At 41.6% G+C, this 27,448-nt stretch overlaps 1 protein-coding gene across 3 annotated transcripts in view; it reads left to right on the top strand.

Moving 5' to 3' along the window:
* The window catches only part of zp3d.1 (zona pellucida glycoprotein 3d tandem duplicate 1), a 47,838-nt gene that overhangs the window by 7,390 nt on the left and 13,000 nt on the right, over positions 1-27,448 (top strand). For 2 of the 3 annotated variants that reach the window (XM_070966159.1, XM_070966158.1), the window contains exons 2-5: positions 10,494-10,606; positions 13,104-13,207; positions 14,471-14,645; positions 14,774-14,882. In XM_070966159.1, the coding sequence (XP_070822260.1) occupies positions 10,494-10,606; positions 13,104-13,207; positions 14,471-14,645; positions 14,774-14,882 (501 nt within the window). Of the gene's footprint in view, positions 1-10,493; positions 10,607-13,103; positions 13,208-14,470; positions 14,646-14,773; positions 14,883-18,301; positions 18,388-27,448 lie in introns of all 3 variants that reach the window. The other variant, XM_070966157.1, reaches the window with a different exon arrangement.

The following is a 27,448-nucleotide window of genomic DNA, read 5'->3' as shown; positions in this document are numbered from 1 at the left end:
TGCAACAATAAATAGCAACTGTCTATATAGAAATATATGTGCCATCATTCTACATGAAGTAACAAGAATAACAATACTAGAATATTGCTATTGCTAATACTAATAACAATACTCACAATAATAACAACAGTAGTAGTTAGTAGTTGTAGAATAATACTGTATAGATAATATAAATATGCACCATTGAATTATTGGACAGCCCAGTTGAATTATTGCACGTTGACTGACACTCTGAGTGACAAGTTTGATGGGCACAGACAGGAATAACTTCCTGTAGCATTCTGTGGTGCATCTGAGTGTTGGCATGAGGCATGAGTGTTGCACTGAATTAACTCTTCTGCTTGTCCAGCAAGCCATGGAGTGGGTGGGAAACATTGTCCAGAATGACCCATGAACAGCATCTTCCTCTCTGACACTGCTTCCAGACAGTCCAGCTCCAAGCCATCAATGTCACTGACCTTGCAAATCAGTTTGTTGAGTCTGTTGGCATCTGCAACCCACAACTTTGCTGCCCCAGCACACAACAGCAAAAAGGAGAGTACTGGCAACCACCAACTCATAAACATCTTGTGGAGGGCTTCAGTGTTCTTAGCCCTGTCCGGTTTGTTGTCTATGTACACTCCCAGGTACTTGTAGTCTTCTACATTTTCCACACTGACCCCCTGGGTGGAAACAAAGGTCACAGAGGAGCCTTGGCCGACCTCCGGCCCACAACCAGCTCCTTCATCCTGGCCACATTGAGCTGCAGGTGGTTCTGCTCACACCATTGACAAAGTTTCCCACCCCAGCCCAATACCCAGCCTTCTTGCCCTTGCTAATACATCCAGCTCAGTCAGAGAATCAGAGAATTTCTGAAGATGGCAGGACTCTGTGATGATGAAGAGGAAGGGAGACAGGACTGTCCCCAGCTGGGCACCAGTAATGCTGACCACTCTGTCTGATGCACAGTGTTGGAGGTGCACACACTGTCATCTGTCAGTCAGGTTGTCAACAGTTTAGGACACAAGGGGGCATCCACATGCATTGCTGTCAGCTGGATGGAAATGTCAGAAAAAAAGTTAAAAAAAAACAAAACATGACCGTCAGAGTGCTTGCTGACTTGTCCAGGTGGGCATAGGAGCAGTTGAGCAAGTGAATGGGCCACTCTGGGCTGGTAGATGAACTGCAGGGGGTTCAATAGTGGCTTGACCATGAGTCTTTCCAGGGTCTTTATTATGTGGGTGGTTAGTGCAACAGGTCTCTAGTTCTTGGAGCTGCTGGGACAGGGTTATTCGGCACAGGAACAAGGCAGGACGTCTTCCACAGCACCTTCTCCATAGTGGAGCAGGTGTTTTTCTAATGAAAAACAGAATAAGTTCATTGGCCCTGTCCAGGTCACCTTCAGCTCCACTGCTGCCAGTTGGCCTGAAACCAGTGATGCTCTTCATGCCAGTCAAGCCATCTCTCATGTTCTGCTGGAGCTTCTGCCTGTACTTCTGTTTTGCCTTGCTGATCTTCACTTTCAGGTCCCCCTGGGTTTTCTTCACCTCCTCATAATTGCCAGCTCTAAAAGCCCTCTTCTTGCCAATGAGGATGGCCAAGAAACCAGAACAGACATTAGAATCAGAATAGACAAAGTAGGAATGTAAAAATGCAAACATGATGTAAACAGTGCATCTTCCAGAATATGTTTCACCATAACAATCTTAAAAAGTCCCGGTGTTCCTCTGCCACCTTAACCTGGTGGAACATAGCCTTTATGTCCGCCATTATGGCCACTTGTTCCTGTCTGAACCTCATAAGAACTGACTATTGAGTGAGACCCCTTTGGTACACACCGTGGTGCGGGATATACCACACCTTCCCTGTTGGCATTTCGATCTGATGCTGTGGCACTTTGACGTAGCCATTGCTAATGACATCAGCAAGAAAGTTCTTGTACTCCTCATGAAAGCTTACCTCTTTCTGAAGTCTCCTTTTCAGACCACAAACATGTTGCATGGCAACACCGAGGTTGTTCGGCATCGAAACATCTTTCCCTTTGAAAGGCAGTTGAAACGTGTAGTGTCCGTTTTGAAGCTGAGCAGAGCTTTATATTATCTCCACAAACTTCTTTTCTTCCCTTGACATTTCTTCCTGTTCTGCAGAAGCTTGCTCATAAAAGTCGTAGTTGTACTGGCTGGTTAACAGTTCTTCAATTCTGTCAATGGCGATTCTGTTGGCATAAACTGAAGGGTGGTCACTTCTACAGTCGCTACTTCCCCATAACGGACCATTTATTACCTGGCCCAGTAGGGTACTGATCGCGTAGGGTCCATCTTCACCTTCACAACTGTTAATCACCTCCCAAGGCTCCATCAACTTGGAGGTATTTGTGCCAATGAACAGGTCAATATCAGCATTTATGTGTGGAATGTTTACATCCTCTAAATATGGCCATTTTCTCAGCTCCCTTTCACTGATTATGTTGGCTGTAGAGACAGGCATCTTTTTCTGGTTACACACTTTGGGAAGCTGATAGAGGCACTCACCAGAAAATCCGGAAATCTCCAGACTGTCAACTACGGAGCTTTCTACCGAGTTATTATGGCCCAAGGTGTGGATATGAATTATGAATTTGTGTCCTTCCATGTTCAACTTGTCAATGAGCTTACTGGTGCAGAAAGTTCCTGTACTCCCTGGGTCCAGAAAGGCATAGGTTTCAATAACCTTGTTTCCCTTTGAGCACTTCACCATAACAGGCAAAATGGGAAGAATTCCATCGCAGTGGCCAGCTCCTGTAAGACCGCAAGCGGAGGATGTTGTACAGCTGTCAGAAGTCTTTGACTGCTCAGTATTCTTCTGATCCTTCTGAGTAACCCTATCCTTCACTCCAATGTGCAGAACACTGGGGTGCGTTCGGTTGCACTTTTTGCAAGTGATGCGCCTGTCGCAATTCTTGCTCAAGTGTCCTGTGCACAAGTGACTGAAACACAGACCTTTCTCCTTTAGATAGTCCAGTTTCTCCTTGTGTGTCTTCCTTCCCAGTTTAAAACACTGTTCCAAAACTTGATCACCAGCAGCACAATACAGGCAGGAAATAGAATCAGTCTTGGTGAAGGATGTCACTTTGTTCTGAGCCTTTTCCTTCCTTCCTTCTTCTTACCATCTGGTTTGCTGTATCCATCCTCATTCTTGTGAGCGTCTGCTTTGCATCCATCCTCAATGTCCACCTGTGTTGCAAAGCTGCTTCTTCTCAGCTGTGGTTTTACCTGTCACTTGCTTGCTTTTGTAGCTCCTTTGATAACAGGTGAAGTGTCCTGTAAGTCACCAAAGACTGGATCTGAAGTGATTCTGACCTGGTGCTCAATGAACTTCACAATGTCTGAGAATCGTGCTCTTCAGCCAGTTTTCTCCAGTATCTCACATGCCATTGCTCTCCACTTGTCTCTGAGTTTATACGGAAGCTTCTGACTCAGAATCTTTATGTTTGCTGGCATGTTAAGTTCCTCCAAGTACTGAAGATCATCCATAGCGTTGGAACACTCACGGAGGAAAAGTCCATAAGCTTTGAGCGCTTTGGTGTCCTCAGCTTTGATACTTGGCCATTCTGTGACCTTCTCCATGTAGGTGTAACACTTCTGGAGTAATTACAGTAAACTAGGACCAATGCTAGGTTCGACTACTGGAGCAAGGTGCATTGATAACCACAGACCAGAGAAAAGGTGTAAATTGCCGGCTTATTATTTTTAGCAAAAGAGAGACAGACAGGTGACATACAGATGTAGCGGCCTCGAAATTCCCCTAATCTCGTGCTGGGGCCCTGGCGGGTCCGTGACCGGTCCCTGCTCTGCAGTAGGCGGGTTTGTGACTGTAATGAGATCCCCCGCGATGACGTCATCGGCGCGGGGCTAACTCGTAACGCCCCTAAGCTCCATTTGCAGAAACTACCTGCACTCGCTCGATCAGTCCACCAGGAGGAGCAGTCATTATAATTGGTTACCGTGTCAGCTTTGCTGAGTCGTTCATTAGATCTGCACATATCCTCCCCTGCTGTAAGAAAAACTGCTTGTCTAGTAGAGCACCCTGTGCAGTTTTTTAAATATAATTATGCTTTATCATCCACATTATTGTAGTGCTCGTTCACAAACTTCTTGGATCTGCTCATCTGCCCATCCTGCCTTTTCCTCCACATCTCTCTCCACCTTTGGAGAGGCTCCCAGCGCATCTCCGCGTGCCGAGTTATTTGTGCCCAGAAAATTAATCATTAATAACAGATGTTGTGTGTCGCGTTTTTCTAGCCTGATTCGCGGAGCCACTCTGCTTTTCAGTTGGTGGGTTTCCTGTTTGTAGCGCATTTTAGATTTGCGGGTCGCTATTTGATGCGGTGACCAGCAATACGCAGAGTCCTGTATGTGTGTGTACTGTATATTACTGGACAGAAATCATTTACAGTGCGCTGAAGAGGGAGGGACGGGAGGATGAAATGCCAATTTCAGCCTGTGATCTGTTAATGTCTGACTGAACAGCCTCATGGAAGTGATATTTTACAGTTCTACATATTTTAATCTAACGAAATTCGTTAAAACAAGTCACTTGGTGCTTTCAAAGTCATGTCATTGAGCTGAAAGGTTCCAGATTTCGTTCGCCTTCACAGGCGGCTGCGGAGCGCCGCAGCCGGCTCGCACTGCGCACTGTTCAACATCATAGGCTTAATGTACTGTAGTTAATTATCACTGATCTTTTTCATCACTCTGTCTGTGTGACTGTCTGTGTCCTCCTCTCTGTGTCTCTGTCTCTTTTTTCAGACTGTTCACACAATGAATATAAACAGTAACTATTAAAAAAAAGTTATAGTCGCAGGTAAACATAGTACTCAGAAGCACACCAAGAATGCATTTTTTTACATCAGGCGTTGTGCACACGTGTTTGATATTAAGATTGTGCCGCTGCACCTCAAATAAATGGTTTTTTTGGGAAACGGAAATGTTCAACATGACTTCATCATGTTAGACCAGGCAGACAGGTTCTTACTACAACATCAACTCTCCCTCCGCAGCCAGCGAGCCTCATCCCCCACCGGACACCTACATTCAATCGTGAATAATCCTAATGGGCCAATCAGACCAATGAAAAAAAAACAATGTGGGGCATACAGGGCCAATGGGCCGATGTAGATGGGCCAATCTACTTGTTTTTATTGACCTATCAGTTAACACACACACATGAAAACGGCCAATAAACAGTGAAATCAGTATCATGAGTATTTCTCAGATGATGATTTCTGTATCTATCTAATCCGTGGCATGCAATATTTCACCCCGATTTTGGATAAAGTATAAATCCAATTGTTTCATTGTTTCATATTTTGTATTTCCACACAAAGCTGGTGGCAGACAGCACGTTATGCACGTAAATAAATAAATATAAAGGCGACTAGTAAATTGACATTAGACATTGAAAAGTTTGTGATCCTTCTCTAGGCTGTGATATTTTGTTGATTTTTCATAATTTCTGGAGTAAAAAATGCATTCTTGATGTGCTTCTGAGTACAAAGAAGATGCACGTGATTTAAAACGCTTCACACTGAGACATCAGAAGCAAACACAGTTTTTCATCACAGAAGTTTACATTTCAGCTGTCGTGGCCAAATCTCTTGTTAACTTATTAAGCTCTTCCGCACAGTGTGACATCTATTTTAATTATTAGAGAGCTGCTCTAATGGCCACTGATAGACAGTTCATCCTATTCTATAAACTGTTGGTGGTTTGTGAACTTCACTGCATTTGTGCATTTGAAGCGATTAACTCCCGGCACATTTCAGAGCTGAGTAAACCTGTAGTTTCACTGACACATCGCGCATCATCACCACGGGCGTCATGATGTTCTCCTGTCTGTCACTCTGTCAGGCATGTGTAGTGTCGAGCCGGCCGCGTTGTTGGCTGAAAAGTCATTATTTGCATTACAGTGTATCCTTTGTTCTAACTCAATGGATGGTCGCCAGCCAAACAGGCTCCCAGCCCCCACTGTCCCACAGACTAGCTATGGCCAGTAAAATAGGTGGAGGGCTGAGGGGAGCGCGTACCTCCAGTAATTAAAAATCAATTTGTGCCACAGATATTAATATTGTGTCGCTGGCTACTTCATAGACTTCACTAAGTGTTTCCATTACACTTAATTACATTTATGGATAAGCCAACTTTCCCACCTCCCTCATGCATCAAAATGTATATTATCAGTCCGATCAGGAAATCTTGCGATCGCAAAAATTAGCGCATATTCAACCAATACTAATATGACTGTCTACTGGCCGCTTCCTGGTCTATTTTTGCCGAGAGCCGCGCGCCTGTTACGGAAAACATAGGCAGCCCTGGAATCTCCAGATGATGTGCTCTGCTCCTGCAGCTCTGTCTCTGTTCCAGCGCATGTAAAGTAAAATTAGGTCATCATTTTTGTTGCTAATTATCAAAAGCAAACTCTATGTAAACAGATGGAGCCTGTTTATTCTTAGAGTCACAGGCTGTTTTGTAAAGCTACATCACTTTTATGACTCAGGAATGTTTTTTTAACTCTTTTTTTTTCAAAGTTATGTTTTGGGCTTTTTGGCCTTTAGTGTATAGGACAGCTGAGGAGCAGCCATAAAGGTGGTTCAGGAGAGGGAAGATGACGGGCAGGAAAGGGAATCGAACCCGTAGCTGCTGCAGAGAACTTCATACATGGGGCGGACACTCTACCAACTGCGCCAAATCTCCGCCACATGATTTCGTAACTTTGAGCTGATACTTCTCAGTCTCAAGTTAGAACTGTTTTTTTTTTTTTTAAGATGGGAACTGAATCTTTTCAACTGTTTCTGTAATGTGAAGTCTGCTTATTATCATATAGGAAGTGATTATATACAACTTTTTTACACGAGTTTGTTTTTTTTTGATCGCAACAATCACAAAAAAAATTTATACAGTATATTGTAAGAGAAAAATTTAGGAATTTCCTGTTTGCAAATCGAAAATATGCATTAAAACAGGCTGATGGAAACACACATTTATGACTTTTTTAAGACTTTGTGCGAGAAATATTTTTCTAAGTTGATTTAAATAATCAACGTAAAATAGTTGAGTAACTGTGACTGCCTAACTACAAATAAGCCTACTAAAGCAGATGAATGTAGTGGAGTAAAAATCTTTGCCCTTGAGATGTGTTCCTGTGAGGGACACGCCATCTCTTGGTGACACCCTGCAATTGAATGAAGAGGCGTGTTTATAGTGGATTCTGGGCACACCCCCAAGAGGAGGGAGGGACTGGTAGCTGGCTGGCAGCCGGCTGGGAGCTGGATGGCCTCTGGCTTGGAGGGGAATTTCGAGGCTGCTGCATCTGTAAAGGTTTCGACCTCACTTTAAAAAAAAAAAATGAAATACTTTCTCTTTTTGTTCAAGTGATTTTGTTTATCAATCCCTTTTAGATGTAAACCTATTATTTGGCTTAAAAGGATATTATTTCTCAACCTAGGTTATTGTTTGTGTTTATTTCAAGTTCTATTCCTTTGATCTACTTGAGTTAACTCAGCGTTATTCTGAATCAAGTCCAGTTCTCAAACCTCATGAGATGTCGTGGAAGTTTGGTTAAATTCCCCTTCAAGTTTCAATCATACTTGTTTTGTTGTTTGTACCAAACAAAAAACATTTACCATTCCAGTAGTACCATTATAGCATTAACAATATTGATCCACAAAAAAAAAATAACAACAGTAAAAATGCACATAACTCAAACTGATCCAGCAAAAGACTGAATAATTTGTATATCACAAATAAATGTCTTTATCTTCGAATCTGGCAATCCTTTGATTGTCCTGAATAATTAATCCGATGTCTCTGAGAGTCCACTGCAGTTTGGCAGAGAGATATGCATCAATCCTACCAGTTTTTTTCTTGATGAAACGGCGCAACGTCCAGCAGAAGGCGCTTGCGTTTGTGTGATGCACAGTTCAAGGGGTCCCTGGGCAGCTTGCCATCTTGTATCTCACACGTGGAATCCAATTTCCGGTATTCGCTCAGAATTCCCGGTCCCAACCTTAATGGCCAAGTCCCGTTCGGCAATGTACAGAACGTCACCAAGTTGGACAGGTTGAAAAAAAACAAACAACAGTAACTCCTTCAGAGTACAAAAAAAACTTCAAATAGACTCTTCACTTGTTTTACTTTCTCTATTTTCTTCTATTTAAGCAGCAGCTCCGCAAAGACCATCTGCGTATCTCCCTCCTTCAGACGCAGGAAAAGACAAAGTCCCATGAGTCACGCTGCAACGCGACTCTTCAAAATAAGAGTCTAAACACATTTTTTTTAAGCCATTTTTAAATAAAAATAAAAGTAACATGAATTTACACATTTTTAATCCTAAATTAAATATTGTATCATGAAATACAGCATTGCTGACAATCTTTCTGATTTTCTAACCATGTTAATCTATTTATTGTTCATTTATCGCTGGTAATGTATTTCGTATTGGCTGTTTTATTAACAGGCTTTTATTTAGTGAGGCTTTGTAACCCAGGGTTACATAGGCCGCTGTTAATCTTGAACTCCTTTCCAAAGTGATCTTTGAGCAACTTCTTGGCAACAGCGAATCCTTTATCTGCAGTCATATGAAGGCAGCTGTGTACAATATCCCTTGGCTGCCCCCTAGTGAATTGTTCAAGATAGTACAGTCTCCTTTACAGCTGGTCTTTGCTTCCACACAGTGCTCAAACGCCTTCATAAATGTGTTGAACTGCAGAGGATCTCCATCATAAGTTGGAATTTCTCTGCGCGGCAGCAGTTGTGACGTTTGCTCTTGAACAAGGAGAGCTGTTATGTCATTCTGTTGTTGCAGGAGATTGTAGAGACCTGCTGTCTGATTTTGGCCTTGCAGGGGTTGAAACACTTGTTGGCCTAGAGTAGGTTGAAAGCTTTGACTGAAGGTTGTCTTTGTAACTGAGGGGGTTGAGAGCCTTGACTGACAGTTGGCTTTGGTTGTGATGCAAAATGAGTGGGAAAGATGTTGAAACGGTAACTTGTTCTTTCACCAAATATGGTATGATAGTTGGCATTACCAATGGCAAAGCATTGCTTTGCCAGATTGTGTGCAGATTGCTTTGAATGGATGCTGCTACCGACCTGTAGCACTGCTAGCTTAGCAGAAGTGGCAGCTATCTCAGTGTCCAGCTCAAGCTGCTCCCTTTTTCTCCTCAAGATGAGCTCCTGCTCCTCCAGTGCATGCTTATCTTTTAAAGCAGCAGCTCGAGCAGCAGCTCGAGCCTGCTCCGTCTCTGCATTGCATCTGACTGAAGAAGTGGAGGATCTGCTACTTGAAGATCTACTACTTGGGCCATGGTGCCTTGACTGCACATTTGAAATGCTGTCTTGAGGTTGAATCTCTTCCTCATCCTTTCCACTAGCAGCTCCATTTCCATTGCTGGCAAAAACCTCATTTCCATTTCCAGCATTGACATCAACAGTGTTGTCAACTACCGTCTGTGTCTCTGTTGGTCCAATTTCATTCTCACTTTGGACACTTTGAGTTTGAGATTGCTCAGTTTGAGTTTCATTTTGACCCGGCAAGTCATCATCATGATTATCACCCACTTTGGTAGCAGGACAAGCTTTAGTGTCAGACAACCATTGATTTGTACCCACAATAAACGCACCTGCTGTATTTTGTTACACAACCCATTGAACTTGTTAAATGAATTTTTAACCTCATTTACATGCTCTTTATCACCCATCAATTTAGCAATAGATTCTTTTACTTTCGACAGTTTACCAAAGTTAGACTTTCTTTCCTTTTCTAAAATGCTTATTTTTTCCAACCAAGCTTTGGGTGTTAGTTTAACCACACGTTTTTCAGTTACAGATTTTACCCCTGCACCCACACCAAATTCGTTCTCGAGGCCAAGTCGGCCTTTTTCCTCTTCGCCCATAATGACCACACAAAGTGAATTGGCTTATTAATCAATACACCTGCAAATAGTTTGTGCTGCGCAATAACTGGTCTCGACGCGCAAAGTTATTTTTAGACAGTTGCGAGTCTGCTACCAATGCATTGGGTTTACGCGAATGTGTGCACACAAATTACCATGGCCATTCATAATATCAGCGCTGATCAACACATACCCCAATCAAGCGTTGGCCGGCTTTGATGAATGGTGTGCCGGTGTGATGATGCTGGTATTCCGCTGGCCCTGTAGCTCGCTCCAGTACAGCTCTGATAAACAATCGGCAACTCCAAATATTTGCCCACCTCACCTCCGTGGTTTCCAAACAAACACGTAGCACATTTGTCGGCTTTAAAATGGTGCAAAGCTTATCTACAGTATCATCAGCTTGCTGAATCCCTTCTGGCTCAATCATGGGTAGCAGTATAAGGTTGTTACATTCTTTTGTTATCTTTTGGAAGTAAAAAGTCAGATTAAAGGATTTTGAGCTCTAGATTGATTGGAATAGCTTGAAATTTAGATCGATTGGAAGATTAGTTCATATTCCATCTCTATAATTTTTGCCTCTCAGGTTGTTGGTGGTCGGCTAGTGTATACCTTTTCACTCCATTATTCTCCACCTCCGCAAGGCTCCATCATCAGAGTTCTACCACTTAAACTTCCCATCCACTGCAATTACAACAGGTAACTTTTGACACCTCACATTCACTCTCATTAAAAAGGTGGTCTGTCACTACCCATCCACTGCGTTTCAGGACTTAACATTTAGCTAAGTACAGTCTTTTGGTTGGTCTCAAGAATTATTTTAAAACTGAGCATGTAATACCAGTAATGTACTTTTTGACTAATAGTGAACTATTTTTTTTGTCTGTAGAAAATTAGCCAGAATATGGTTTATTAAGGGCGTATTCACACCTGCCTGGAATACAAACCATTGAACTCTGGTGCGGACCAAACAGCCGGACGGAGACCCAGCCAGAGGTGGTCTCGGTTTGTTTCAAAATGAACCCTGGTGCGATTCGCTTGATATGTGAAAGCGGACGCACACAGTCCGATCCAGTTCTAAAAATGATATGCCTTTTTGGACACAACAGGCTCCTGTTGCTGCGGGCATTATGTGGGCATTATGGGAAATAATGTTTGGATTAGCGCGGTAACTCCAAAGATCCGCAGCACATTATCAGACCATTGGTTTAAAATGAGTCGTGGCTCAACATAGAGTGAAGAGGACATGAAATGTCTTTTGGAGATTTGGGAAGACGACAACATGAAAAGTATGCTGGAAAACACACATAAAAATGCTGATGCATTTTTAATACATTCAGTATGCCTCTGATGCTCCAAAAATTCTGCAAAAGTTTGTAACCCCTTTTTTTACCGTGTTACCCCACCTCCGACCATTTTGTCAAATGATTGAACGATCTTTGCACACATCTGGGTTTGTTCACAAATTCTGGGGCTCTTGCGAAAATTGCAATGTGAAAAGGAACTGCACCAAACCAAAAAAGAAACATTGTATTTTGGTCTGAACCAAAGACAGGGGACCAAAAGAATAGGTCTGAATATGCCCTAACTTTTATTTATATAGGAAATCATACGTGATTTTTACAACAATGCCCTGTTAAGTTTTAATTCAATTCAATTTTATTTGCATAGAGCCAAATCACAACAGAAGTTGCCTCAGGACACTTTTCATATAGAGCTGGTACAGACCAGGCTCTTTCATCTACAGAGACCCAACAATTCCCTCATGAGCAAGCACTTGGTGACACTTTTAACAGGTTTTAGTACAATAATAGAAACTAGAACAGAGTCAAAGGAGTTAATTGAGGTAAAACTGATAATAACCAAGGTACAGGCTCCATGAGGAGCAGACAGAATAGCATGCAATTTTTTGCCCCACAAATTGGCCCCACCCACTAACTAATTTCTTTCAAGGCACCTCCCTGGTACTGTTAATGTTTTTACAATTCAATTCAATTCAATTTTATTTGTATAGCGCCAAATCACAACAGTGTCTCAGGACACTTTCCATACATAGCTGGTACAGGCCAAGCTCTTTTATCTACAGAGACCCAACAATTCCCTCATGAGCAAGCACTTGGCGACAGTGGCAAGGAAAAACTTCCTTTTAACAGGCAGAAACCTCAGGCAGAACCAGGCTCTGGGTGGGCAGCCATCTGCCTCGACCAGTTGAGTCAGAAAGGGAGAGCAAGAGAGAGAGAGTGGGACAGACAGAGAGAGACAGACAGAAATGCAGTCAGAGAGAGAGAGAGAGAGATAGAGAGACCGACATGCAGTCACAGTAACAGTGACAGTGGATGTAATAACAGTAGTAGCAGTTGCAGTGGATGTCAGGCAGGGCCAAGGCAGGAGACGCAGCCGCAATCCACAATCCAGATTCAGCCACTGTCCATGGGAACCTGCGAGACAACAAAGCACAGAGACTCCGGGGAAGGAGCTAAGTTAGTAACATGCCGTTGTAGGACATGAAAGCGTGCAGATGGAGAGGGAGAGAAAGACAGTGTATCTTTGGAGGTCCTCCGACAGTCTAATCCTATAGCAGCATAACTAGGGGCTGGTCCAGGACAAGCCTGATCCAGCCCTAACTATAAGCTTTATCAAAAAGGAAAGTTTTAAGCCTACTCTTAAATGTAGAGACAGTGACTGCCTCCCAGACAAAGACTGGAAGATGGTTCCACAGGAATGATTCCCATCAAATAAAAAAATCTATAAATCTTAAATAATTCATAAAACTATTCTTTATATTGTAAGGTATGGTTTTGAATGTGTTCATTACACAAGTGAATTCAATTTGATATTGATTTCCATCTTCAAGTGTTGTCAGGAAATGATTTACAACCCTTAATCAGTCACCACCATGATCAATGTTTCAGGTCAGTTTCTATAGTTGTTGTAGTAGCATAAAGCACACTATAACAGTAGTGTTATTTTGGCAATTATATTTGTGCGCTTCAGTGCTCCCTGTTGGGTTCAGTCTTAATAAAGTGGCTCAGCATTGTTCGTGATGATTTGTTGTGTCTTGTTAGCACCATCTATTTCAGTGTGTGAAACACAAAATGTCATATGACTTTGTGTCAGTTTTTATCAGCCTCTTGGGTGATGTGGGAAGAAAATATCTCAAAGCACATGACCCCAGGTTTCCTTTTTTCTTTCTCAGGTTTCATTACTCTTACCAAGTTGGCTTTAGACCTCAAGTTCAGCACACAACATTCATGAAGAGCATTAGGAGTAAACTCAGCTTCAGCCTCACAGTCTGCAATGGTAACTGCCTACACTATCTTTAACCCTAATTCCCAAAAAGTTTGAATACTACGTAAAATGTAAAATAATAATAAGAATAATAGTAATAATAATAAAAGAAAATGCTCTAATAATTTAACTGTGTTTACCAACAACAATTTCATGAAGTATTCACAGTAAAACGCTGTTTGTTACACAGTTTTCGTTGTTTTGTTTTTTTTGTTTGTTTTTTTTTCCCAACAAAGGTTTTCACAAGAACCAAAAATGAAGAGTACTGTAATAGAATTACTGCAAGGTTACAAATGACATCAACTCAATACTGTACACTGCATTTACCAACAACAATTTCATGAAGTGTTCACAAGCCCTCTTTCCCATTTATATAGTCATGTGTTTCAAATAGTAAATCTCACCCCTTCTTTACTGAACGACTGAGCCTTTAGAGGATAGCCCTTTCATTACCCAATCACGATACTATCATCCATTGCCAATAAACCAGTTTACCTGTGAAATTCTACATTCTACAACTATCTTCTCTTTCCCCTGTACAGACTTTTTTGAAATATGTTGTTAGCATCAAATTCTAAATAAACATATTTATAAATGTCAATAAAATTGGTTAGGGAAAATATAGTTTTGTCTTTGCACTGTTATCTGTCACATTATGACCTTCTGTTTTTATTCATGTTTTACACAGCATCTCAACTTTTTTGGAATTAGGGTTGTAAAAATCTTCACTGTTGTGACTTGATGAAATGTTAACTCCAAAAGTCTGAAATGATCATAAAATTGGCATTCCATTCAGTCAAATCTAATATTCGACATTTAATTTCAAAATGGAAGGCAAGTTATTTTTTAACTTAACAATGACTTGCAGCTCTAATGTGAACCTCTGATGAAATTTTTCATCGTCTACAGTGAAGCCATTCAGAATTCAATGCATAGTAGATCTTGCCGGTGTAGTTCTACAAACTCACTTTTCAGATCGAAATCTTTTCCCACAACATCTAATTTAATACATTTACTGGCCTGAAGTCAGTTGATAGTTATCCCTTTTAATTTATTGAAAAAGCTGTGGCCTGGGAAATGTGCCTTCTATGGAGGTACAAGGTGAAAATCTGTAAATATGAAAGCATAAATCCAGGCTGTTGTACAGTGAAATATCACAGCATAGTTCATGTAGAGATCATGTACAATAAAGACAAAATTTCAAAAAAGCAATTTCAGACAAGGGATTTGCTTTGTTTGCCTTGAATATGTGTGTAACTGTCTGTGTTTTAACAGCCCAGTGGGAGACCCTACCTCCAGGCCACTGGTTCATTTTAGGGGAGCCAGTGTATTTTGTGGCCCAAACAGGAGCTTTGTTGGCTGGGGAGGGGCTTTATGTAGACTCATGCTATGCCACAACCTCCAAAGACCCAAACAGCATGCCTAAAGTGGATATTATTACAAACTATGGGTATGTCTCCAATAAGAACACACAATTGCATATTGTATTTATTTATTTATTTATTTATTTGCAGTAATGGGTTTGTCATACTGCGTGTCTTGATTAATCTGTTTTATGCTCTGATTTTTTAATTGCAGCTGCATGAGAGACAGCAGGAGGGAAGGAAGCAACTCCCAGTTCCTGTTGAGAGCGGGTAGTGATCTTAAATTCTCTGTGGATGTATTTCTCTTCAGAGCAATCTCACAAGTAAGATCAAAACCAGTTCAAATTTGCTACCACAATCTTAAAGGCCCTGCTCACTCTCAGGTGCCTTCACTTATTCTGGTTGCAGTCTAAGGTCACACTTGTTTATCCAGATTCCAAAAAAGATTATCTATAGGGTAATTGGAGCACAGGTTCAGGGGAGTCACAGCTAAACTGCAGCTAAATCAGATGTATGATGAAGTTACTGTAAAATCTGCTTAACGCAGATATTTCAGAGGAACTGAAATGAACGGAGGGCGAGGACCTCCCACAATTTAGCTGGTTGCAGCGGCAGGTATGATCTTCAGTCACAGAATGAGGCTCCTGACGAGAGATGTTAGGTTCACAGTTGCTTCATTAATTGGTTACTGCACAAGGTTAACCATTTTGTCTGTGTGGATTTAAGCTCTGTTTGTGGTCTATATGGAATAATTAAAGGGAGAATACAATTGGAATATCAATATAAACCACAATATAGTAATAAACTACACTGCTCAAAAAAATTAAGGAACGTCGGGCCCTCATGCCACCCTCATGGAGTCTGTTTCTGACAGTTTGGTAAGAAACATGCACACCAGTAGCCTGCTGGGGGTCATTTTGTAGGGCTCTGGCAGTGCTCCTCCTGTTCCTCCTCGCACAAAGGAGCAGATACTGGTCCTGCTGCCGGGTGACGCTCTTCTACGGCCCTGGCCAGCTCTCCTTGTGTAATGGCCAGTCTCCTGGTATCTCGTCCATGCTCGAGACTGTGCAGAGAGACACAGCAAACCTTCTTGTTACCATAAGTATGGATGCGCCATCCTGGAGGAGCTGGACTACCTGTGCAACCTGACTGGGCTGCAGGTACAGCCTCATGCTATCAGTAGTGATAATAAGACAATAACCAAATTCAAAACTAGAGGAGAATCAATCAGGAAGGATAAGGAGAGAGCAATTGTCTGTGGCCACCACTTGCAAGACCATTCCCTTTTTGGGGGTTGTATTGCTTTTGCCTCTTCATTGCACCTGTTGTCGCTTTCATTTGCACCAAAGCAGGTATAATTGAGTCACAATCACTTGTGTTTCCGAAATGGACAGATTGACATCCCTGAAGTTTCACTGACTTGGTATTATAATGTGATGATTAAGTGTTCCCTTCATTTTTTTGAGCAGTGTATGATAAGCCATGTGTAAAATCTCACAAATAGGGCATTAATCAGCTAATGGTTAATTTAATATGTATCTAATATCTATCTATAACTAATATCACAAAACAAGGTATCCATATTCCTTTGAAGCACAGTAATAATCTTAGCTGCAACTCAAACTGACATGAGGTATTTATAAGCAAGTAAGTCTACACAAAGAGTATACAGAAAAGTAGATTCACATTCTATATACTTCAACTGCAAACTTATGTATCTCACCTCCAAGTACATCATGTGCAATGACATCATGCGAAGTGGTAATATATATAAGCAGTTATGGTAATAAACTGCGTGAGAAAGATACTGAGTGAGCTGTGGGGAAATCATTCAAAAGAAAAAAGGCTTGGATAGTAGTGTGAGTAAACTCCACAGTGAACTCTTACAGTTTTTGCCTGTTGCTTTGAACACTTTTTGCAAAACTTGGCTCCCTGTGCCAATACTCTACACACAAGCAAACAAAGGCACAACACTGGAAAATAAAGCATTCACATCTATGTCAAACTGAAACTCTCCTATCAAAACCTAACAATCCTTTGTCAAAATGTCACTCTGATGACAAAATGATACACACTTCCATCATACGAATACACTTTCAGATTAGCAGCAACACACTAGTGAACTTTATATAAAACACTGCAGTCTTTCATTTTTACTGTTTTTGTTCAGTTTCTCAGAGTTTTTTTCCCCAACAAAGGTTTTCACAAGAAGCAAAAATGAAAAGTACTGTTATTACTGTAAGGTTGCAAATTACATCAACTCAATACTGTACATTGCATTACCATACTTAACAGTAGAATTTCACTGAGAAAAAGAACCCATCTTCCCTCTGAACAGTCAACAAAGAGCGGTGCCGCTGGTGCTTACAGGGGGGCGTGGACAGGCTTTCTAACAGTAACATTGCATTGGTCTGTGTAATGGTCTGACCTCTGTCAACAGTTTTTTGTTTTTGTTTTCTAAAAAGCCTATTTTTACCATTAGTTTTTTCACTAATTAAATAAGCATACCAAGAACTGAGTGACATGTAGATGATAGACATCATTTTGATCATTAAACTATTTTTTATGTTTAAAAAAAAAAAAAAAAAAAAAAAGAATAAAGATGTCCTTCTGGAAAATTACTTTTAGATCTGATCTGCTCTCTGCTCTTCCCATCAGCAGAAATATTCAACCCAGTATCATGTCAAAGCATCGCCTCAACATTAAAACAAATCCTTCTCTTTCCATTGTCAAGTTAGCAATAATAACTATGCAAAGTTCAGTTGTATTTTCAAGACAAAGCTAGCAAGGAAATCATGTTTCATGTGAAGATTGCACTTTGCTTAGGGTTAGGCATCAAACTACTGGTTAGGTTTACTGTCCAGCACATGTCTTCAGTGCATTCACATGCTCATAAGTAACTGGGTAATCTGTTTTTGCCAGTAATAGTAAATTTGGTGAATTAATTTCTTAGTTCAAATATAGGTACATATAGGATATGTGCACATCACTAACACATTATGCTTCAGTTGTGCTTCAAAAAGAGGCTACTAGCAAGAGAGACAATTCTTCGGAGAGGATAATAAATTATGAAAATGGATGGCAAGGATAGTATAAATGCAGTCATTAGAGGACCAACACATATGAGATATATACACAGAAATATGTGTGGATCTTTTTACAAAAAGCAAGACTTTAACCAAGCCTGCCTTTCATTAAGCACAGGTGAGCCTTCCATCTTGTGAGATACTTGCATGAACTTTTATACTTTTTGGCAGGTACTCATCCATGTAACAAACATCAAATGAGAGGTTATGCCTCCCATCAATGTTACAGACAACAAAAACAAGGTTGAAAATACAGGAGATTTATGGGAAAATATTTAAATTGGAGGACAGTGGGAGAGAAGGTTAAAATATGGAAGAATCCCAGGAAAAACAAATCCTCCCTGCACTAACCTCATATTTAGCTTAATCAGGCATGGGAAAAGCAGGGAGCGATGAATAAGTGAACATAATTATTTTATTAAACCATTTACTACAGTGAGCAGTTTTCGTCATGGCCAGTTTGACTACTTACTCTCATTGAGACATTTAGTTGTTTCAACATTTAGTTTTCATTTAATTATGTCTCATTGAGACATAATTGTTTTAACAATTGAATTATTAAAATGTATTCACACAATTTTTGTCACATTTACTGTTATATAGCACACAAGAGTATACAAGAGTATAAGGGCTTTCAACCTGCTCTTTGTGTATAGATGCTGTACCTCCACTGTTCAGTATCAGTGAGTTCCATCACTTCCCATGTGGCAAAGTCCTGCAACTACAACAAGGCTGCTGGCAGGTAAGCAACCAATGTTATTTAAAGAACCTTCTTTACAAATGTAACATGGTTGTTACTTTAACATAGAACGACAATGTAAAATGAGAATGGCAATAAGATGAAAGGAATAACAATATGAAAATATGATTTAACACTTCTCTAAACAGTTTTTCCATATTTAATCAAATGTGGTACACTGTATGACCATGGATAGCTATAATGTGGGTGGTGTTATGATTTCATGGTAAAATCAAGTCTGTTGTCTATTTTCTCTGATAAAGGAACAAAAATGGCAGAAAATATTATACTGCTACTACTACTATTACTACTACTACTACTAATAATAATAATAATAATAATAATAATAATAATAATTATTATTATTATTATTATTATTATTATTATTATTATTATCATTATTATTATAAGGTGATGGCAGCACATGCATGGTGTCACATGGTCAAACCATGAGAAAAATTGCCAAATTGTGGACAGATGAAGCTACGGCAGCTCTACAGGACTGTTTGAGTGCACAAACTGGCACATGTTCAGTGATGCTGCCATCCAGCAAAATTGCATCAGTTTTGACAAATACACATCATTAATGGCATTGTACATCAGCAAATGTGTTGATGACGTCATGGTCACAGATACAATCAGAAAACCTGGATGAATGGAGAGGTGAAAGCTGTATTAGTGACAAAAAAAAAAAAGCTAAGGTGACAAGGTTGGTCAGTTGATGTTCCGCCAGTGTACTAAGAACATGTGCCAACTAGCTAGTTAATGCCATCACTGACATTTTTAACACATTACAGTCACAGTTTTCCCACCTGCTTCAAGGCAGCCACCATCATCCCTGTACCTAAAAAGTCTGCCGCCTCACCCCCATTCTGATGAAATGCTTTGAAAAATGGTTTTCCATCAGATCAAAAACATCCCAGGAAGCCTGAACCCTCACCAGATTGCTAACCTTAACCCGTGGCACGGTGGAATGGTGGCATGGTGGAAACGGTGGCATGATGACAACACTGTTGCCTCACAGCTAGAAGGTCCCAGGTTCGATTCCCGCTGTGGGCGCCAGGGGCGTGTCCTCCACCATGCCTTCAGTGCCTGCTGCTCGAGGAAAAAGGGGCCTTTCTGTGTGGAGTTTGCATGTTCTCCCCATGTTCACCTGTATCTTTCTTAAAAAGCCCCACTAAGAACATGCAAGAAGATCACCTCCTGACCAATGGTGACAAACGAAAACTGGGTCCCCAGGCGCCAGTCAGATGGCAGCCCACCTCTCCTGGTCTGCCACGGAGGAAGGACTTCACCAATTGCATGCCGTGTGTAGCATGTAATGTGTGTGACAATGAAGGGGATTGTCCCTCTGATTCTTCTTCTTGTCCCTCTGATTCTTCTTCTTCTGAACAAACAGATCCACAGAGGATGCCATCTCAACTGCCTACATCAGAATGTCATTTGTTCAATGTCAACGCTACCCCCCACTGTTCCTCCCAGCCCCCCATCCACATCACAAGACACTCAGCCCCCCTGCTCCAACTTGTCCCTCACACCTCTCCAGGTGAGAAATCAGCTCAGGAGGTTAAAGACCAGGAAGGCTGCAGGACTGGACAGCCTCAGTCCCAGACTCCTCAGATCCTGCTCTGATCAGCCGAGCAGGATCATTGGACATCTGTTCGACCTGAATCTGATGCTGGGAAGGGTGCCACACCTCTGGAAGACGTCCTGCGTGGTAACTGTGCCAAAGACCCCACATCCCAAGGACCCTAGCTGCTACAGGCCAGTGGCACTAACATTGCACCTCATGAAGGCCCTGGAGTGGCTGGTCCTTGCCCACCTGTGCCCCCTGGTGAGCTCGTACATGAACCCACTGCGGTGGACGATGCCCTCATCTTCCTCCTCCATCAAGCCCGGTCTCACCTGGAGTTGCCGGGGAGCTCTGTTTGGGTCCTTTTCCTGGACCTCTCCAGTGCTTTCAACACCATCAGGCCAGCCATCCTGAGAAACAAGCTGGAGCTTTCAGGAGTGGACTGGTGTTAGCAGAACCACCTGCTGATTAATGCGGATAAAACCAAGGAGCTGGTTGTGGACCTCCGTCGGCGCCCACACTCTCCCCCATCACCAGTGAACATCCAAGGAAGGGACATTGAGATGGTCACATCTTTTAAGTACCTGGGTGCTCATCTGAACAACAAGCTGGAATGGACTCATAACACATGCACTTTATAAAAAAGGACAGAGCAGACTCTATCTGCTCAGGAGGCTGAGGTCTTTTGGGGTGCGTCTGGCACTCCTGAAGACCTTCTATGACTCTGTTGTGGCCTCTGCCTTGTTCTATGGTGTAGTCTGCTGGGGGAGCAGCATCACAACAGCTGACAGGAAGAGGCTGGACAAACTCATCAGGAAGGCCAGCTCTGTCGTGGGATGCCCTCTGGAACAGGTGGAGGAGGTGGGGGAGAGGAGGATGACAGCCAAGCTGTCCTCCATGGCAGACAATGACTCCCACCCCTTCCAACACACACTCACTGCACTGAGGAGCTTCATCAGTGAGAGGATGCTACATCCAAAGTGTGTGAAGGAGCGGTATCGCAGGTCGTTCCTTCCTGCAGCCATCAGACTTTACAACAGATACTGCTGCAAATAATCAGTATAATAATATGTATAACAATCTGTGCAATAACTGAACTGAACATGTGAAACAATCTGTGCAATAATTGAACTGAACATGTGAAACAATCTTTGCAATAACCTGTGCTATAATCTGTGCAATATTTAGGTACATAAAAGTCTGTCAGTACATAACAGCCTGTAAATACTATTTATTTACTATTTTTTTAGGATGACGTTTCACTTTCTATCTCATCCTTTTGTATATACTTGCTGTGTTAACTTGCATGCACTTGTTGTCTTTTAACATTCTACTCACTTTATTGATGCTGCTGTGAAATTGGACGAATAAAGGCATATTGAATTGAATTGAATTGAATTGAATTGATGATTTCAGCTGATCATTCAATACAATCTCAACCATGAGCACTGAGCACTCTGAACTTGAGAACCAAGGTCTGCAACTGGATATTAGACTTGAAAACAAACTCCTGACAGTTTTGATTGGCAGACACATCTCCTCCAGTGTTAATTAATGGATTCCCCAGGGCTGTGAGGTTAGCCCCTCCTGTTCATGCTGTGGAGCCATGACTGCAAACCACAACATGGACAGATCTCTGTCATGAACTTTGCACATGACACTACCATTATAGGCCAGATAACAAACATAATTCATAGTGGGAGGAAAGCAACAATCTTGCAGGATGATGCACAGAGACCAACCTACTGTTCACCATCAGCAAAAAAGAGGAGCTGATCACTGATTTTACAAAAATAGAGACAAAGACCCATGTCTACGTCAGTGGAGCTGAGGTGGAGCAGGTAAGCAGTTTTAGGTTCTTGAGAATCAGCATCACAGAGAACCTGTCATGGACAACAGACATCTCCACCATGGTTAATAAAAGCTCAGAAATGGCTATATTTCTTAAGGAAGCTTAAAGTAAAATTTCCATGCCAAGTTCTTGTCAACTTTCGCTGAAGAGCAATAGAAAGCATCCAGACTGGAATCATTATGATTTGGATAGGGTTATGCACATACTCCCATAATAGGAGGATTCTGTAGCAGATGATTCAAACTGCTTAGAATATCATTGGTACCATTCTATCTATTTTTTCACCCTGGTGCCATCTGTCAAGCAATACAGAAGAATCTGCTGCTGTAACACCAGACTACAGGGATGCTTCTCTCCTTAGGCTTTGAGGCTCTCCATTTCATCCTCTGCAGCATAAAGCGTACAACTTTGTGTTGTACATGGACAAATGAATCTTGAAGATTTATCCGATTAAGGGTTAATCACACAGTTAAAATCTCCAGATAAGATTAATTGAAAGTCATCAGTTTTCGGCAGAACCACAGTCAAATATCACAGATATGTCATGGAGCCTTCCAACAACAATAACAAAGTGTCAATTAGGATCCGAAATTGTTCCAGATGCTGCAAACGGTACTGACTTGCAAATCAAATTTGCCAGTCCCCCTGTCCATACTCTGAAAGCGTGAGTACAACCCCAATGGGAAAAATGCTGGCATACTCTGATCTGCAAAGCCTTTTTGACCTATATTTTATTGAATGCTGCACAAAGACAAGTTAATGTTCAAACTGATATACAACATGTTCCCAAAATGTTGAGATAGAGTCAACAAAACACTGGAAAAGTTGTTGAATGTTCAAAAAAAAAAAAAAAAAAACTGTTTGGAACAGTGCTGTCACACTCAAACAAAGTGTGAAACAAGACCGTCCATGCTTTTTTGAGTGAGATCCGAATCTATGAAAGCACCCTGCCTGCAGCTTCCAAACAAGCCGATCGAATTTGGCGCCGACTCCTATGTAAGAAGCTGGCATATTTGCATATTCCCACCCACCACCCCCTCCTCCTCTCCCTGGTGCCTCTCCACCCACCAGATACAGCGTTACTTTCTCACAGATCTGCCATTCCGTTATCAAAAGCACAGTGTTAGGAATCAACATGTGGAAGCGCCACACGCAGTGTTCTGTTGTTGGCTGTAAAGATGAGCACAAATCGCTCCATTGGCTCCCAGCCACAGAGGACAGAAGAGCAGAGCAGATTGAATTCATTTTTGAAGGCAACATCCCAGCTACAGTTGGCAAAAACCTGTTGGTGTGTGCTAACCACTTCAAGACTGACTGTTGCTCCAACCTGGGTCAGTACAAGGCAGGATTAGCCGGGAGACTTTCTCTAAAGGAGGGGTCACTTCCAGCTTTGCGTAGAATACCTGCAGATGAGGGACATGTAAGTATACAAATAATTAGCTGTGTGGTTCTTTTGTAGATTAGCGCAGACTCTCGTGTGTTGTAGCGTGTGTTTTACCATATAGCCCAAGTTAACGCTAACCGCTAGCTTCTAGTTAGCAATCAGCATGGTCTCCTTATGCAAACCCAGCAACCCAGTCAGTCAAGCAATACATACACAGACGCTCTGCCAGGTCTAAACTTAGGGAATTTGTGAAAATAATGCATTTGGAAATGTTTTCTGAACTGGAGTATGTTAGCATAGCCCACGGCAAAACAAGTGTATAGCTGAGACTGCTACATCACAGCACAATTTACACTCCAAGCCAACCATTCTGTGCAATGAGTTTCTTCTCTTGGAGTTTATTTATGAGTGATTCTTTTTTACGCTGTATGTAGCTGTTGGCATAGCTATGCGTGTAAGATAAAGTTGATGTCACTTCTTTCTTTTTATATAGGCCAGTGCATCATTACATTTACCTGCTGTGGATCAAGTGTAGCAGTGAGCTGTTGCAGTCTTTAATGCATGAATTTGTACTGTAATAGTGCTGTCATGTTTTACTCCTAGGTATGCCCTGTTATCATAAATATATACTTTTGTTACAGCTGTCCAGGCTACTGTGTCCTGCAAGGACTAATGTTGTAATGCACTGCATTACAGCGAGAATGCTTATACAGAACAAGCCACCACATCATCAGGGGATCCTCTTTTCAAACAGAGCTTTCTAAAGCTGAGGGCGGTTTGAAGCCTCTGTATCTTCCCTGAATGTCAGGAAACTTCTGACATATCTGAAGTACAACGCATGATGGGATGACTACATGTATATTCTGCCCAAGGAAGCCCCAGCACCAGCTCACAAAACTCCTACTGTATAAGCTAAATACCTGTAATGACTGAGAAAAATGATCATTATGTTAGTCAACAGGTTCTATAGCGTCAGCATCTGTATTCACGTTTTTCTAATTAGGATTCAGTGAATCCTAATTAGAAAAGTACTGTATTTCCATTAGTACTGTATTTCCATGTAGAAATATTCATGACTGCAGTCAATAAATATTTATAGTATATCTGTAAAATGTTTCATGCGAATATACATGTAATATGCAGTATTTGCTTAGGAAAAACTTGGCTATATGTTCAAGAAATATACGCTGAAACTAACAGTGCATTGAGACTGGTCAATGTCTCAGCAACCCAGTGGTCGAATTTGATGATCGACACCTCTATTGACCATTCAGAGACAAGAGAATCGAGTGGCAGCACTAGAGAAACACCAATGACGATCCAGCGGGAGGTAACCCCCAGAGAGAGTATATCGCATGAAGAGCCCCCCCCCCCCAGACTCTAGCTTTCATACGATACCAGGCTTGTGTAGTTTGCATGACATGGTGAAATCAGCAGACGCACAGAGGGAAATAGAGGGAGGCAAGAATCTTTTCCTGAATGCTATTTCCAGCAGCTTCAAGGTATGTGTGCCTGGCAGAACCAGCCGCTTTTTATTTCGGCACCTGTGTTAACAGGTTAGAGTTGCCACAGTGCCCACGTGAGTCGTGCGGCTCAGCTGCGTCTCATCTAGAGCTCAGGAGACTCAGCTATTTTTACCATGAGTCGCGCATGGCTCCCAGCAAAATATACATCCCTTGATAAAGAAGCTGGCTAAAAACCACCAAGCACATGGCTCGCACTAAATCACAGTTCTCTGACCCGACGCAAATAACATGCAGAAATTGTTAGCACATGTTAAAAAGCCTTTTTTCTCAGCGTAGCAGTTAGGCTATCGTTAATGTCAGTTAAGCAAATTTACTGTATTCTCTCTGTACTCTCTGTTGCGCAAGTTCATTGTATTTTTGATTGGACAGGATTTTTTTTTTTTTAATTACTATTTTGAACTGTGATTGGTTCCTCAAGTTAATTTCAATTCAATTCAATTCAATTTATTTGTATAGCGCCAAATCACAACAGAAGTTGTCTCAGGACACTTTCCATATAGAGCTGGTACAGACCAAGCTCTTTTATCTACAAAGAAACCAACAATTCCCCCATGAGCAAGCACTTGGCGACAGTGGCGAGGAAAAACTTCCTTTTAACAGGCAGAAACCTCGAGCAGAACCAGACTCTGGGTGGGCGGCCATCTGCCTCGACCGGTTGGGTGAGAGAGGAAGAGCAAGAGAGAGAGAGTGAGACAGACAGACAGACAGACAGACAGACAGACAGACAGACAGACAGACAGACAGACAGACAGACAGACAGACAGACAGACAGACAGACAGACAGAAAAGCAGTCAGAGAGAGAGAGAGAGAGAGAGACAGAGACAGAGAGACAGACATGCAGTCACAGTAACAGTGACAGTGGATGTAATAACAGCAGTAAGTTAGATCAGTGAAGGAGCCTAATTAATGTTGTTGTTGTTTTTTATTTTACATTTAACAATATATTTACATTATTATTTGATCAAATCATATTAATTCTCAAACTGTGTTAAATGACAGGGCTACAGTGGCTATGAATACAGTAGTATCAAATCAAATCAAACTTTATTTATATAGCACTTTTCATACATATTAAAATGTAACACAAAGTGCTTCACAGGATTTAAAAACAATAGAAATCAAAATAAAGCAACAATAAAAACCCATCCCTCCCACCCTCCGTATGTACAAGCACCCACCCTCAACTACATGCATACACACATGCGCACATTCACACACATACACACACACACACACACACACACTCATATACACATTCTTACTGCAGACGATGGCAGGGGTAACGAGACATGGCACGGCACTAATGACTGAGGAAAAGGCCACCTTTGGGGTCGTCCACACCGAGAGACATCAGGGACTGTGAGCACAGGGGGCACCCGCACCCAGGCCCACCCGAGCCCGACAGACCGGTGGACCCCACACCAAGGTAGGGAGTCCCCCAACCGGCCGGGCCAAGAGGACCCAAGGACAGCCCCCCCTGCAACAGATCAGACACATCTCTCAGTGTGGAGGACCCGCCGCGGAAACACTGGAATTAAAAAATAAATAAATAAGTTGAAAAAATAAATAAATAAATAAATAAATTAACATTTAAAAGAAGAAAAGTTCATAAGACAATAAGTAAAGTAGATAAAATAGAGTAAAATAATACAATATATAAAACATGAACATTGAATGAAATGAGATGAGTAAAGGAATAAAAGGAATAAATAGTAAATAAACTATAAATGAAAGCTATAGATAAACTATAAACTGAGTAAATGAAATAAATAGTAAATAGTCATGTCGTTAAAACATACAACTAAAATATGATAAGATAAGCCTGATTAAAGGAATGAGATAAATCAGACATATCAATTAAAAGCCTGATTCAAGAAATGAGTCTTGAGCCTCTTTTTAAAAACATCAACGGTCTCTGCGGCCCTGAGGTTCTCCGGCAGGCTGTTCCACATTCGGGGGCCATAATGACTAAAAGCCGCCTCCCCGTGTGTTTTAGTTCTTACTTTTGGTATGGTTAAGAGGCCGGAGCCGGAGGACCTCAGGGTCCGCGAGGGTTGATATGGTAAAAGAAGGTCAGAAAAATAAGACAGCCCAAGACCGTTAAGACATTTGAAAACTAATAAAAGAACCTTAAAATCTATCCTGAAACACATGGGGAGCCAATGCAGTGATTTTAAAACTGGTGTAATGTGCTCCCGCCCTCTGGTCCTCGTCAGCACACGAGCGGCTGAGTTCTGTAGTAGTTGAAAATTTGAAGTACTCTTTTTGGGAAGACCAGAGAGCAGGGCATTACAATAATCTAAGCGACAAGAGATAAAAGCATGCATCAGCACCTCCGTGCTGGCCTGAGAGAGAAACGGGCGGACTCTGGCTATATTCTTAAGATGGTAAAAACCTATCTTATGTTTTTGATGTGTGGAATAAAAGTAAGCTCAGAGTCAAAAATCACGCCCAGACTTTTTACAGAATGTGTTGGTTTAAGATCTTTAAGTTTTGGTAAAAGTTTCTCTCTCTGGCCTTCAGGACCAATGACTAAGACCTCTGTTTTGCCCTGATTGAGCTGAAGGAAATTTTCTGCCATCCATGACTTGATGTCTAAAATACAGTTAAAAAGGGCATCAATAGGCCCTGTGTCATCAGGAGACACGGCAATGTACAGTTGCATATCATCAGCATAACTATGGAAGCTGATGCCATGCCTCCTGATGACGTCCCCGAGGGGTAGCAT

The sequence above is a fragment of the Chaetodon trifascialis genome, chromosome 7 (genome assembly GCF_039877785.1).
Source record: "Chaetodon trifascialis isolate fChaTrf1 chromosome 7, fChaTrf1.hap1, whole genome shotgun sequence".
Lineage (NCBI taxonomy): Eukaryota > Metazoa > Chordata > Actinopteri > Chaetodontiformes > Chaetodontidae > Chaetodon > Chaetodon trifascialis.
Note: the sequence above shows the minus strand (reverse complement) of the source record. Positions and strands in the feature narration are given on the sequence as shown.